At 34.7% G+C, this 14,909-nt stretch overlaps 1 protein-coding gene across 2 annotated transcripts in view; it reads right to left on the reverse strand.

Annotated features, from left to right (window-relative positions):
- Window positions 1–14,909, reverse strand: part of LOC145686363 (uncharacterized) — a 154,458-nt gene that overhangs the window by 11,409 nt on the left and 128,140 nt on the right. For both annotated transcript variants that reach the window (XM_081759626.1, XM_081759625.1), the window contains one exon: window positions 14,518–14,606. In XM_081759626.1, the coding sequence (XP_081615752.1) occupies window positions 14,518–14,606 (89 nt within the window). The remainder of the gene's footprint in view (window positions 1–14,517; window positions 14,607–14,909) is intronic.

Here is a 14,909-nt window from a genome sequence, read left to right on the forward strand (position 1 = left end):
TTGTCTAGAATTCACGAAAATACATAATTTTCTAGAGTGACAGTCAACCAAAAAGTTTTCTAGCGTAATAGGTAATTAACCGCAAAAGTATGTAGATAACGATGTATAACACAAATAATTCTTAACAGAATATTAATTTAAGAAAGAAATGAAGTCTAGTATTCGTTAATTGGTTATTATCGTATGTGTTCATTTGCCTGCTGAATAAGCAATTAACCTGAGAGAGCACGTTGAATCTTGAAAAAGCAGAAGCTCTGAAGTTTGTATTATCAACTGCAATTAAAGCTATTCTTTTCATTATGGAAGTATCCTCGTCAAAAAGGTTAGTGAAACTGACATGGAAGAGAAATTATGGAATTTAATTACATATTCTTAAGACTGTATATTCTATAAATTAGGAATATCTAATCTAATTAACAAACACATACGTTCTCCATTTACCACTCACATTCAAATATAAATATATATAAAATAAGCAGAGACGGGAGAAAGAAAGGAAGAAGCATGATAGATGTGAAACAATTAGATATGACTATGAAAATATATTTCTGGAAAAGTCGAGTAATACAATCATGTACTCTGAGTTTGTGTGAACTATCAGCCTGCATAAATGTGAGTTATATAAAATTAATAACTTAACAAGAAAACATAATCACATAAACTGAAACAAGATACACTATTACGTACTTCCCTATATATTTTATCAGATACAAAAGGGAAGAAGTAGAAAGAAAGGAAGAAAATTCAACAGCCCGAATTTAAACAGTTGTGAAGTGTCTAATTGGCGTAATGACATAAGTTTTAGTGGATACCGATACAAAAATAGCAAGTTTCCGACGAGGAAAAATGAAATAATTTTATCAGAAATACACCATCTAATGAAGGAAATTAGAGAAACCAATATTTAAAACGAAGACAATAAGACATCTAAAATAAAATATGTAAAACTTTGGATGGAAAAGCAATGTAGAGTATTTAAGATAATTCAACAGCTATCTCGTGAAAAGAAATATTTTAATACAACATAGGCTTTAAAAAGGCCAAGCAGACCATAAGAAATAAACGAAAAACAAACCATAGCTGTCCGCCAAGAAATATTGACACGAATTCAAGTTCTAACATTTTACATTTAAGCGATAAACCGAAGTGAAAAAGGCGAAAACAAAGAAAAAAATAGTACTACTAAGAACTACAAGAAAGGAGTTACTTAGCGATATTAAAGAAAATTGGTGAAAAAGCGGAAAACATCCTAGTGTAACAGAACTAAATATCTACGAATACACAGAGCTTCCGAAAAGCGAAGAAGTGAATTGGTTGTACTGTCACGTGAAAAAGGATATAAAGAAGATCTATACATGTATATACCTATTACAATTTACAGTGTTCACGAAAATACAGAAGCTTCGACTGGAATAGCAGTTAGTTCATATCCAAATAGAAGAACAGGCTAGATTTAAACGTAGTTATTTTACAATAGGTTACATTCAGGTAGTGAGAAAACTGAGAGAAATATCAAATGAATATAGATTACTCTTGCGTGCTGAGTTTATTGACTACTAAAAGAGACTTGAAATGTGTTTGGATATCTCAACTGAAAGAACAAATGAATAAATGCAAAAAGAAACAAATGTCCCATCTTCGTTTCGCTGATGACATAGTTCTCTTGACAAACATAATCACAGAACTGCAAGATTTGATACATGAAACTGATTTGAAGGACAATGAATACTCAAAACATGAAAGTTATGTTTAACAACTTCACAAAAAAATCTAAAACTGAAGTTGAAAATACGAAATTCGAAGAGAATACTTGCGTATACCTGAGACAATATGTCAGTGGAAGACAACATTAAAGGAGCAATTAACAGAGGCTACGCTGAAGTACATTTGGAAGGAACAACTTCGTATCGAAAAGTAAAATGCCAATATAATTAAGAAGTAAAATTTTCAATGAATATATTCTGCCTATTTTGACATATGGATCGAAGACGTGGATACTAATAAATCTGATACTGATCGTCTTCATTATAAACAATAAAGCACGAAAAGATGTATGCTAGAGTATGAATCACACAGATCAGAAAGGTGACAGGAATTATGGATATCATTATGAAAATAAAGATATAAAAGTAGCATAGGGCCGGACATCTTGCTAGAAATGATGACCGAAGGACAAAAGCGATCCTTAACTGGATACCAAGAGACAACAACAGATCTAGAAACCGCCCTCGTACAAGGCGATTACTCAAAGAGGTGGAAAAGTGTACAAGTATTCATCCTACAGTAGGCTGATAATATTCTTTTAAACTAACAATACGATTGTGTAAATGTCTAGTCCATATACACAGAATCATACAATTTATAGAAACAGCACATGCAGTATTTTGCTAGTAGATATATGGACAGACTCAGGGTAAAAGGTAACAAGTAATTTTTATTCATTTTTCAGGAGAGTCAAAAAAACTAATTGGAGTATAGTAAAAACACCTAAAGAAATAATTTTAAAATCTGAAATTTTTACAATATGTTTCGTTGTAAATACTTTGAAGTTACGAATTGGAATTTTACTCTTACCAACATTAATAACGACATTAAGTGACTTATTCCCTTCAGTTCAATTACATATTGATATAGTAAAAAAGGAACAGATCATTATCATATTCAATTAAAATTACATTATTTCTAATAGAACACTACAGAACTGTCGTGTTAGACTACACAAACGTTTACATTGATACATAGTTTGATTTACTAAATGTACAAAGTAACCAGAATGTTGTTAGAACGTTTTCAGCAATATCACATTGTTCCCATAGATTGTCACGCATTTAAAAATAATAAAAAGGAACAGGGGCACACATAGTTGACAATACTGTTCAACATTTTTTTTATCGTATATTGTAAGACTTCATCTATTGCATCACTACCACCGGTTGTTAAACATTAAAAAGACAAAAACGAATTTTAACACACGCGTCTGGGACGAATTAGGAATAACACTTGAAAATCTCGGATACTCGTTGAGGTTTTCAACTATTATTCCTCACTCGTCCCAACCGCGTGTGTTCCAATTCCTTTTTGTCTTTTTAATATTTAACAACCGATGGTGATGATGCTATGAGATGAAGTCTTACGACACACGATAAAAAAGTTTGTCAACTATTATTTTATTGGAATGTAATTTCTATTCTTATATAACTTTTGCAATATAAAAATTATGATAAAAACAGTGAAGTTATTAATAAGTTTACTATTAATTTAATGAATAACATACTTTCTAACTCTGCAGTCCTTACAAAGTACTAAACATATTAGTCAAGATTCTGCTTAGAAATGTTTATATTGTTAACTATGCCTGCGTGCACACCGATCAATAGTACATTTTCAAAGAAACTCCTTCCGTTTATATTAAAATTAGAAATAATATGATGACACTAAGGAGCTAACTACAAACTTTCCCCATCAACTGCATTTATTCATCATCTTCAGAATAAAGCTGTGGATCTTGCACATTGGTTGCAGTAGCTAAACCTGTGTAGAAGTCATGAAATATTAATGGAATATAAGGCAAAAGAGATAACAAATCTCTCTTTTTCTCTGCTGAAATTGGCAATAATGCACTGTAACACACTCGATGTTTCAAAGTGAGATTCTTTATGCGTCGTCGAGAAAGGTCCATAACACAGAATCTGTCATCATTGAGTGATGTTTTATGATATAGCTTCAGTGGTTCATAACGAAAATAACGTAGCCACTTCACAGACTGCCGTCCAAATTTTGCTCCCTCATCGTTTGCTTTCTTTATCTGCAGCTCAGTTTTTGCCAGTGTGGAGAAATCAAGAAAATCATCTTGGGTAATTTCAATTACTTCAAAGGGACTTCTTCTTGGAAGCAACTCTTACTAACTGTGCCCAGTCATGAGGACGAGAGATGAGCATTGGTGTCCTTTTTTAAAGTTTTTCGATCTTCCTATGGTCAGAGTCACACTCCATCCTGCTGTGTCTTGGTACGAGAGACTTGTGATCCAAAATGTTTATGAGTTATATATATATATATATATATATATATATATAAGTGATACACACATTGCCACAAATGGAGTGGTTTTATTTTGTCCATAGCAAGAGTCGTTGTAAATCACTACGTGATCAATGTCCTTTGGTAAAGCTGAAATAGCATTTGATACATAAGAAGAAATCTTATTTGCCCCTCTTTTTCGTACGGTTTCATACCACACATAGCATGAGATTTTCTCTTTCTTTAGATTACGGACAGTTAAGTTTTATACCCTGAGTTGTATTTTGTAGAACGCAGTTGATGTTTGCATGCAGGGTACGGGAAGACACTGTTGAAGATCGAAAACAAGCACTGTCTCTTCTTTTGCTAGCATTTTATTTGTGATTTTAGTCTCATAAGCTAATTCTGCTTTGTATGATGTTTTCCTGCTGCTTTAATATTTTTCCCCATCTTCACTCAAAGCATATGTAAGCTTAATTTTAAATGCATCACAAGAATGGCTTGTGTCCCTTTTGGGGTTTTTAATGGCAATATTCATATTATGGAAGATATTCACAAAAAATGAATAACCAACAGGAATTTGTGTCTGTTCCCTGTATTTCTTATACAGCTCAGCTAACGTCATATACGGTGGTAATACTTTTTATTAGTTTATTTTCGACAATAATGGCTTTCATGTACTGGCAAAGAATTTAGAACATCACAATTGTTTCTTAATCTGTATGAGTTTATTTTATTTGGAGGATAAAGTTTGCCTCGCTTGTCAGGAGTCACTGTACATCCTGGAGATTTTTGCTTTTGTTGGCAAATAAGCCACATAAATTTGCGTCTCTCATCAAACACTTTCAGAAAACACGACTTGCACATTTTACATTCTTTCCATTTACGGAGATATAGTATTGATAAGTAACTATTCTGTTTTATTCTTGGGCCGCGATGGCTCAGCGGTAGAGCGTTCACCTCTGGCGCATAACGTCCCGGGTTCAAACCCTTCTCCCGCCAAGTGAGCTTTGTGGTGGATAAACATCATGTGCGTGGGTTTCCTCGGGGTTCTCCCGTTTTTCTCTCACTTTCTTTATTCCACCATTTCATTCATTTATCATATTCACCGTCTCCTTTAGCCTAGCCGGCATAACCGTGGAACGTAAAACTTAAAGATCTCATTTCATTTTTTTTTCCTGCTTTTCTAGTGTGTGTCTTCTCTTTCTTGAAACTTTCAGGTAAGGGCGGATCCAGGACAAACTTCTGGGTGGGAAGACGTTGGATTGTAATACTGCTACTTAGAGCTCCAAACTCTGGGATGGGTTTTATTTATATATAAAATAGGAAAGTTTCCTCTTCTGATTGGGGGAAATCGCCCTGATCGCCCCCTGGATCTGCCCCTGCTTTCGGGGAACTAAAATTTATTAAGGCTGACAAAAAAAAAAAAAAAAAAATCTACGGTCACGAGAACCCATTTTGTAATAGATATCAAACAACTTCCTTTGCGTCCCTTCACCAATTTTCTGTTTACATTTTATACGGCATTTGCCTAACATAATAAAAGATCTTTTCGTCACATATATTCCACTTTCAGTTACGTAACCCTGTCCTGTATTTCTGGATAGCTTACTATTCCTTCTTACTTCTCTATTCTTCCTTTAACACCTTTTCTTGTACTGGCACTCTTAAACTCATATTCTTCTTCCAGTGGGCTTACTTCCTCAACCTTTGGTTCGTAAACAGGATCATTATCACTTTCGTCACTAGTCAAGACATAATACACACTTCCTTCCTCTTCAGTTTCTTTCACAGTTTCATTCTGCATTTCCGAAAAAATATTATTTTCTAGGTACGATTGACAGTTCTAATTCCACACTGGATGTACTAGGCTGATGCGTACCTTCGCCATTGGTAGGTTTAGTCAGCTTTAATTTTTTAGCCATAAAATTCAATTTTGTTCCAACAGTTGGATTTACTGTAGGAACCGGTGTTTCAGTTTTACGTTCTTCATCATGTTTTGTTTTTACCATTTTTAAAACTTTCCTCCCTCTTGAATACATTGTTCCTGCAGTAGATTTTAGTCCGGCCCGCATTCTACTACAAACTGAATTGGGAAACATGAAGGAATAAGTCACTATCTAATCACAACCTACAGTCAGTATTTTTAATACAAACTCCTCGGGGTAAAAGGTAACAAGTCATCTTATTCCCTTTTACCCAGTGTGGATTCCGTTGTAGTTTAATTATTCCCTTTTGCACATCCCTTGTACTTGTTTTTGGTCACGTTTTTTATAGTGCTTTTCATACAAAGAAGCACCATTTAAAATACTCTGTGTTAAAAACCGAAAATTGAAAAAAAAAAAAAAAAAAAAAAAAAAAGACTTGTTACCTTTTACCCTGAGTCCGTCCATATGTAGTGGTCATAACATATGAATGGAATACGGAATAAATTTTATTCTTTCCAGAAAAGAAAGCAATATAAATATACTTCCGCCATTCTGGGTTAATATCTGCCTTATCCCTACTTTTTTAGCTTCTTCAAAATACTGGAAAAATCAAAGGATAATATCGATTCTTTAAGTAAGTATAACAAACTAGTAAGTAAAGTAATCAATATCTTTTAGATTTATTCACATCCGACCTTCTCCAGTATTCAGATTCTTCATTTCTCTCTCTCTCTCTCTCTCTCTCTCTCTGTGTGTGTGTGTGTGTGTGTACGTGCGCAATCACTGGCACGTTATGCAAGTACATTACATTAAAATATAAAATAAAAAATAAATAAATTTTATTTATTTAAATTTTAAAAATATAAGGCAGTCAATGTTTTTGATCTTCGCTCTTCCTTAGTTTGTAGTATTAGCCTATGTCGTCACAGCTGATTTAATGACGTATTCTCTGATAATGGAAAACAACAAACTATTTTACTAAATAGTCCTTAAAAAATAGTATTGTTCTTAATTTCCACAACAGATATTTAAGAAAAACGCGTGAATAATGGAGGTGAGGCTGATGAACATTCTTAACAGCAAATGCATTTGAATATACGTACAAGGAATGAATAAATAAAGGGGAACAAATGGCTCAACTACGTTTCGCTAATGACAAACTTAATCACAGACCCTACAAGATTTGATACATGAGATTGATTTGAAGGACAAAGAAGCTGAACTGAGGAAGAAAGAAAGAAAGAAAAAAAAAATGGAGAGGTTACCTAATCTGAAAAGTGATTTCGGATATTCTTCAAAGATGTAACTTCTCCTGAAGTTGCGGCTGTTAATGACCATGTAAAGATTTCAGGATCATAAATCCAGACAAAAGCAAAATTTATATATAAAATATCTTCTAATGCACGTAAGCAATCTTCGGGTAACAGTGGTAACAAAGCAAACACTATACCGTATGCTTAATTCGCAACAGCAGGAAACGATTTTCAGGAATGATACGGATTTAAGTGGATAAAGTGATCATTAGCTTTTCTGAACTTCTATATAAACTATAATTATTTGCCGATGACTCAAGTTCCTTTAACTCTAACTAAGCTAACTAGCTCTATGGCCTATAGAACCCGGAGGTTCAATGCCGCGTTCACTAAAGCTCTCCACTGACTTCTATCCTTAGCCAATTAAATTTAGTTTCTACTTTGTATTCCTATCTCTGCGAGATCCATCTTAGTATTGTCCTCCCATCTGCGACTAGGTCTTCCCAATGGTCGTTTTCAGATTGGTCTTCCAGTCAAGACTTAGAAAGCGTTTCTACTTTCTTCCATTCTAGCTACATGATCTGCCCACCTAAGCCTCCTAGACTTGACGACCCTAACAATGTTGGGTAAACCGTATAAATTATGTAGTTCCTCGTTACGAAGTTTCCGCCATTCCCCATTCCCGTTCCACTTGGGTCCGAATATTCGTCTCAGGATCTTGTTCTCAAATACTTTCAGTCTATGTTCTTCCCTCAGAGTAAGTGACCATGTTTCGCAACCATACAGAAGAACAGGCATGATTATCGTTTTGTATATCTTAAGCTTCAGATTTCTCAACAGAATTCGCGACGACAAGAGATTTTGAACCGAATAGTAACACGAATTCCCTACTTTTAGTCGACATTTAATTTCTTCGTGAATATGATTTTCGTCTGTTAATATTGATCAAAAATATTTGAAAGTATCCACTTTATCAAAAGTATTATTTAATATTTTAACGCATCCATAATTTTCCGTATTACGGTCCTGACGCACTTCAATGTATTTAGTTTTCTCTGCATTTACTTCTAAACCTATGTCCGTGCAAGCGTTTAATACGATCTCTGCATTTCTTTCTATTATTCGCCTATCATTCCTTATTAAATTTACATCAGCATATGCCATAACCTGGTGAATACCGTTCAACTCTAGGCCCTGGTTGCTATCTTTGATTTTTCTTATAGTGTATTCCAGAACGAAGTTAAATAATAATGGCGACAACGCATCTCCTTGTTTCAGGCCATTTTCGACGTGAAAGCTCGTGGACAAAAATTTTCCTACCCGTACTTTACTTTGGGATTCATTTAAACATATCTTAATTAATCTAATTAGCTTTCTCGGTATTCCAAGTTCTGTAAGAACGTTGTATAAAGTTTCTCTCCTAACCGAGTCGTACGCCTTTCTAAAATCAATAAATAGTTGATGTACCGGGGTATTGTATTCCCACTTTTTTCGAGTATTTGGCGAATGGTAAATATTTAGTCGACAGTTGATCGATTTCGTCTAAATCCGCACTGATAATCTCCAATAATTTCATCTGTGTATGTGGTCAATCTTGCTAAGAGAATATTTGAAGGGATTTTATAGGATGTTGACAGAAGAGAAATGCCTCGATAATTATTACAGTCAGTTTTGTCGCCTTTCCTGTGAGTTGGGACAATGATTGATTCTTTCCACTCTTGTGGAAATTTTTTCTTGTTCTAGATAAGGAGAATGAGTTTGTGTAACTTGTTCCACAATTTTTCGCCTCCAGCTAAAATTAACTCAGCCGGAATTTCATCTACACCCGGAGATTTGTGTTTCTTTAATTTCTTTATAGCGGTTTCTACTTCTATTTGTTTGGGTTCTGGAATATACTGTTCTGCGGTGTGTATCTCCTTTTCTCCGCGCACATTAGTTTTTGGCTGCGTGTTCAACAAATCGTTAAAGAAATCTTTCCATCTATTTAAGATGCTATACCTATCAGTGAGAACTGTTCCGTCAGCTTTCTCTAATATACAAGCACGAGGTTGATAGCCTTTCTTAAATTCGCTGATTCCCTTATACATGCCCCGAATATTTTTATATTTACTATTATCTTCAAGTTCCTTAATTTTACCTTTCAAAAAATCGCGTTTCTTTGTTCCAAAAGTTTTGGAAGTTTCCCGCCTGATATCTGCGAAATTTTGTGTAGTTATTTCATTCGGATTTTGTAGCCAGCGTAATTTTGCCTCTTTTCTCTTCTCTGCTAGTTTAATGCATTCCTGGTCGAACCATGGTTTGTTCCTACATATTTCAGCGTGTCCCAATTTTTCTTTTGCTCAACTTTTGATGCTATCTCTAATTTCAATTTAAGTATCCTCAAACACTAGTGCATTCCGAATCTTCTAAAACCGAGAATCTATTCGAAACTTCAATATGATATTCCTCTTTTACCTGACTCTCTTCTAATTTCTTTAAATTAAATGTCTCCGTTTTCGGACATTGAATATTACCTTTATTCAACGATAATCTCTCTCGTATTATCGCTGCTACCAGGTAGTGATCAGTGTCACAATCAATCCCTCTAAACGACCGGACATCAATTATTCTAGATTGCCGCCTTCTATCTACTAAAACGTGATCAATTTGATTATGTGTTTTTCCGTCTGGTGATGTCCAAGTGTATTTATGAACGTCGCTATGTGGGAATTTTGTACTCTTCACGATTAGGTTTTCTGGATGTTGCAAAGTTTACGAGTCTAACACAGTTGTTCTTATGCAGACTTTCGTTCCCTAATCGGTTTGAAAATATCCTCTCGTCCTACCTTCGCATTGAAATCCTCTAGTAGAATTTTCATATGGTATCGCGGGAGTTGGTCAAATATCCGTTCCACTTCTTCATAAAAACTGTCTTTTATATCATCATCCTTACCTTCAGTTGGGGCATGTACATTTAGAACAATAATATCACACCAGCGTCCCTTAAGAGTAATAAAAGAAAGTCACTGATAAATTCAACCCGTTTAATTGCTGGTAATATTCGTTTGTGAACAAAAAACCCTGTGGTGATTTTTATTTCCTTTCCCGTAAAAGAACGTAAAATTTCCAGAATTTGCTTTAACTCTTCTAGGATATTTTCACAAAATAAAGATATTTACAGTCTAGTGTAACTCAGTAGTTCATTGCCGATGAAGACACTAGAGAATGTCGAAATAATTTAACTTTATTAGATTTTAACAGGATACTGGGATAAAAATATTTTATTCGTTTATATTGCTATATGGACTGACTAAACAGTGACCAATTAGTACTTTTTTTAAAACAAACATTCTAAACAGAATATTTCAAACATTACGCATGTTTATGGTGTAGTATTACTTTTTGGCTTTGACCGAATGAGAATAGCTTTAAAGTTATAAAAAATATGCCCTTCGTTTTTTCTTTCTTTCGAAGGTTGTACATTTCGATCTTCTATTATGAAAATTTTTTTAGGAAACATGTAATGTTTTGTACATGGAAGTGCCTGTAAAAGCCTGTCAGATTTCGACAGGCATTATACAGACGCCTATTTCGGCGCAAACACATGTAAAGAAAATATTACACGCACATTGTCTTCAGGTGGTATGCATGTCGAAAAAGTATTAAACTTCTGTTGGAAATTTTACACGGAACCACGCATTGTACAGAGCCTGTACATTAAAATGAGAACATGCAATGTACACGTAGTCACTCAAATGCAACTAAATGGAGGGAAAATGTGCATGTAAAGTACCTTGAATGGATTGTTGATATCATTCGCAATACAGTAAGAATGAAAAGTACAAGGAAGGTGCCTGTTTATCAACATGTAATATACATGTGTGACATTCGCATTACATGTAAATAACATGCAGGGTTCCCACAGAAAAGTGAAGATCCTTTTCCCTGACTCAAATTCTTGTTTTCCCTGACTTGAATTCTTCAATATCAACGGGAAGATATGTGGTAAGTCCTATCATACACTTTTTTAATCCCCTCCTCCATCCCCATAGCCGTCCATCACACTCCTTTAATTACCATTTATGTATTTATTATATTAAACAATTTAGACAAAATTTAATATTTAAGTATATAAGAATATTATATATGTATGAAACAATACCACATACCTTGACATTGGAAATTAGTTATTTTTTCGCTTGACAAAACAACAAAATATACAGTCAAGAAAATCCTAACAGTGACAGTTCTGAGATATGTATTACACACATTTTAAACAGAACTATGTTTTGCTTTCAGTTCTTGAATTTGTTGTACGAGAGCGTCCTGTTCTTGTTTATAACGTAATTCCAATTGTTTCTTCTTTGCTTCTAATTTCTTGACTTCAGCACATACTTTTCTTTTTTTCAGCTTTGACTTTACTTTCCTCTGCACTCTGGATTCGTTTCTGCTGAAGATATTTATCATAGCGTCTCCGAGCTAAACGAATTGAAAGAAGCATTCTTCGATCAATGGGAACAGATTCTGCACCTCCACAGTACATAACTGCGTCATGCACCCGCCTCTGTGCAACTAGAGAGTTTTCTATTTGGTTTTCTACAATAAGTGTCTTATTGACTGAGAACCCGCCCTCCACTGAAGCATTGCCGTGGGATAAAATTAAACATATTTTCACAATATGCCACAAATCAGCATACTCTTGTTTCTTGGACAATACCTTTTCAAAGAAGTCATCTAACCTAGTGCTGCACATTTTCTCTTCATATTCTCATAAGTCAACTGCAAGGTATCCTTGGATTTCAGTACAGAAAGACATAAACTGACTCTTTGCTTTCTCAGCTATAGAATCAGATATCCTGTTATGCTCATGTAGCTTTTAGGATGCATTTCATCCTAGTCTGAGCACGTTCTGGATTGTTCTTCTGTAGACTGGGATACAAAGCTGACAGAGCACGTACCAGTTTGTACTTCAAAGGGCTTCTTTCCACAATCTTCTTGATTGTACCCAGCAAAAAGTTTCGACACTCAAGCTTGAAAGATAATGCATCAGATAAAGATAAACTAAGCTCTTTCAGTAGTTTTTCTGTCTTAAAACCAATGTCTACCTTTCTTACTTCCAACAAGTTTTCATTGGCTGTCAAATCTAATGCAAGAAGCTTCACTGCACTGTCAGCAAGTTTCATACTGCTTTGTTTGACACAACGAGTCATTAAATTCCTTAAAAACTTAGAAGTTCTAGTACAGGAAACAAACAAATGGCTCAGGACTCTAGAATTTTCTTAAAAATGGTTCACACTCTGCTGAGACAGTCTTGAAGAAACATAATTTACACTTCATGAAAGCATCACCTGTACCTTCCACAATAATTTTAAATGGTTTACTCTTGATCTCTTTATTTGTTCGTACAAACTGCTTTATGTCATCAAAAATAAGTAAAGCACGTTCCACGCACGCTATGTTCTCTACCCATCTTATTGCACAGTGTTTTAAAGGAAACATCTTGCTACCAGTGGAAGCAGTGTAATCTGCACGACAAGCTGGAGAATTACAAAACACAGTATATGCCACGAAGAAAACTGTGCAAGTCCCATCCAGCAGACTGAATACCACATTTGATTGAACCACTGATAACATGTAAACCACACTCACACCAATGTCTGTTGTTTTTTTTTTTTTTAATATCTGGGAAATCTTTATTCAGTTTTTCTTTCAAGTTCTTCAGGAAGCAATGATTAACATTGGGCCCATCCATTGACACCTGCAGCAAGTTGTTTGGCGGAAGAGGACACAGTCCGCTGAGAAAAGATTGCAGTAGATCTGATGATGTTGCATGATCCAAAAACGCACTATTGTAATACTGATTTGCCACTCTATTTGTACACACACACACACACACACACACACACACACATATATATATATATATACATACATAGACTACCTTATTCCCTCAGTATGAAACAGCAACACTGTACTATCACTATTATCACTGGGAATAATGTATCATTGCCTTTCTCTTCACATGTCCACATTTACATACAGTACTCCATCCTTGCACATTTACGTTCCCTGACTTTCCCTGATATGTTTCTATTTCCCTGACTTTCCCTGATTTTCCAGAATGTGGGAACCCTGACATGTATTAGCGTATAGCATCGAAAACGCATGATGTAGAATATGTTATTTTACATTTATCATTTTCGTGTACATGCAAAGTGTGTAACTCTCGTACGTGCAGTGTACAAGCAATGTACAGATGAACGGGAACATGCAATAATCATGATTGCCAATAAATGGATTAAACAGATATGTGTAGTGAGTAAATAGCTTAAACAGCTAAATGCAATGGACAAGGTTAATTAGGGTGAAACATTCACGTTACAGGCGTAGGGAACATGCAACATCCAGACATCAAGTCTCCCTTTTGACATGCACATATGCAAGGTGCTGACACTTATATACAGAGGCATGCGCAGACCCTTGGATTAGATGGATCAAATAGTAGTATTACTCCTTAAAGTATGCAGCCCACATTCTAGTAATCCACCTGTAACATACATTTCCCATATATGTCACAGGTAGACCTGTAACACGAAGGTCTCATGTATATTACGTGTACATATGATCAACTTTTAACATGCATGTGATCTATACAATACATACCCAATTTATGAACACGCAAACTGCATGTTACATATGGCTCCCATTTACATATTACCTATATGTCTCTTCTGCCGTATATATACATGGAACATACATCATCTGTGACACGCAAATTTTAGGTACACCTAATGCGATGTACTTTACATGTATATTCCGCTCACACGTCCACTAATTCGCTAACACCTGTATTTCACATGTATTTAACACGCCAATTACATTTTTATCAAATCAAAAGCAGCTGTCGTCAGAGCCTCATGAGGTAATGTATATGTCAACTACATGGAATATGCCGGTTACGTACATGTCCTTCAACTCTCTACATGTTGTTTACATGCATTTTCCACGATGCAAGGTTGCAACCCTATCAACATGAAAACTACCTGTTTCCGTGAACTGAACATGCAATGATCTTGAAACAAATCGATACCTGTCTCATGCGTTTAAAAGTGTTCCATTTTCAGGCGCCTGTAAACCACCTGAATTTTTTATCTGTTGTTTTGTATGAAGTTTAACGCAGTATATTATCAGAAGAGAGACAATACAAAAACACAAATTAAACTGACTTTGAAATATACGCACTTAAAGAAAAGGAAAAAATGTTAGTTTGCAGGTGTGTACGTGATCAAATAATCAAGCTATATTTATTATTATTATTATTACTATTATTATTTACTTACTTTGTTTTCCATAATGATATAACCTATTAATAGAGCAATATATGCAGCAATCAGTGTGTCCTCCATATGACGCCCTGCTTTCTGAAGCACTACAATTAAACAATAAAAAAACAAATTAGTACTGTAGAGTTGTAAGTAACTGGCATAGTCCAAAATAATTCAGGCAGGTAAAAAAAAAATCTTACCTTTATAGTCCCAGATGTTAAAATTCAAAACAAAGTAAAACGTTCAAAAAAAAAAAAAAATCCTGGTCCAAGGTACGAATTTCGGCAAAATATTAAAATGTTCTATCTCTGGAACTGTTCTAAGATATTTTGTTTTATTTGAAAGATAATAATCTACTGATTCAAATGGTATTCTCCGTTTGAAAATATGTGTAGAGTTCTCGTGGT

This window comes from Thermobia domestica, chromosome 5, assembly GCF_964235325.1.
Source record: "Thermobia domestica chromosome 5, izTheDome1.hap1.1, whole genome shotgun sequence".
In the NCBI taxonomy this organism is placed as follows: Eukaryota; Metazoa; Arthropoda; class Insecta; order Zygentoma; family Lepismatidae; genus Thermobia; species Thermobia domestica.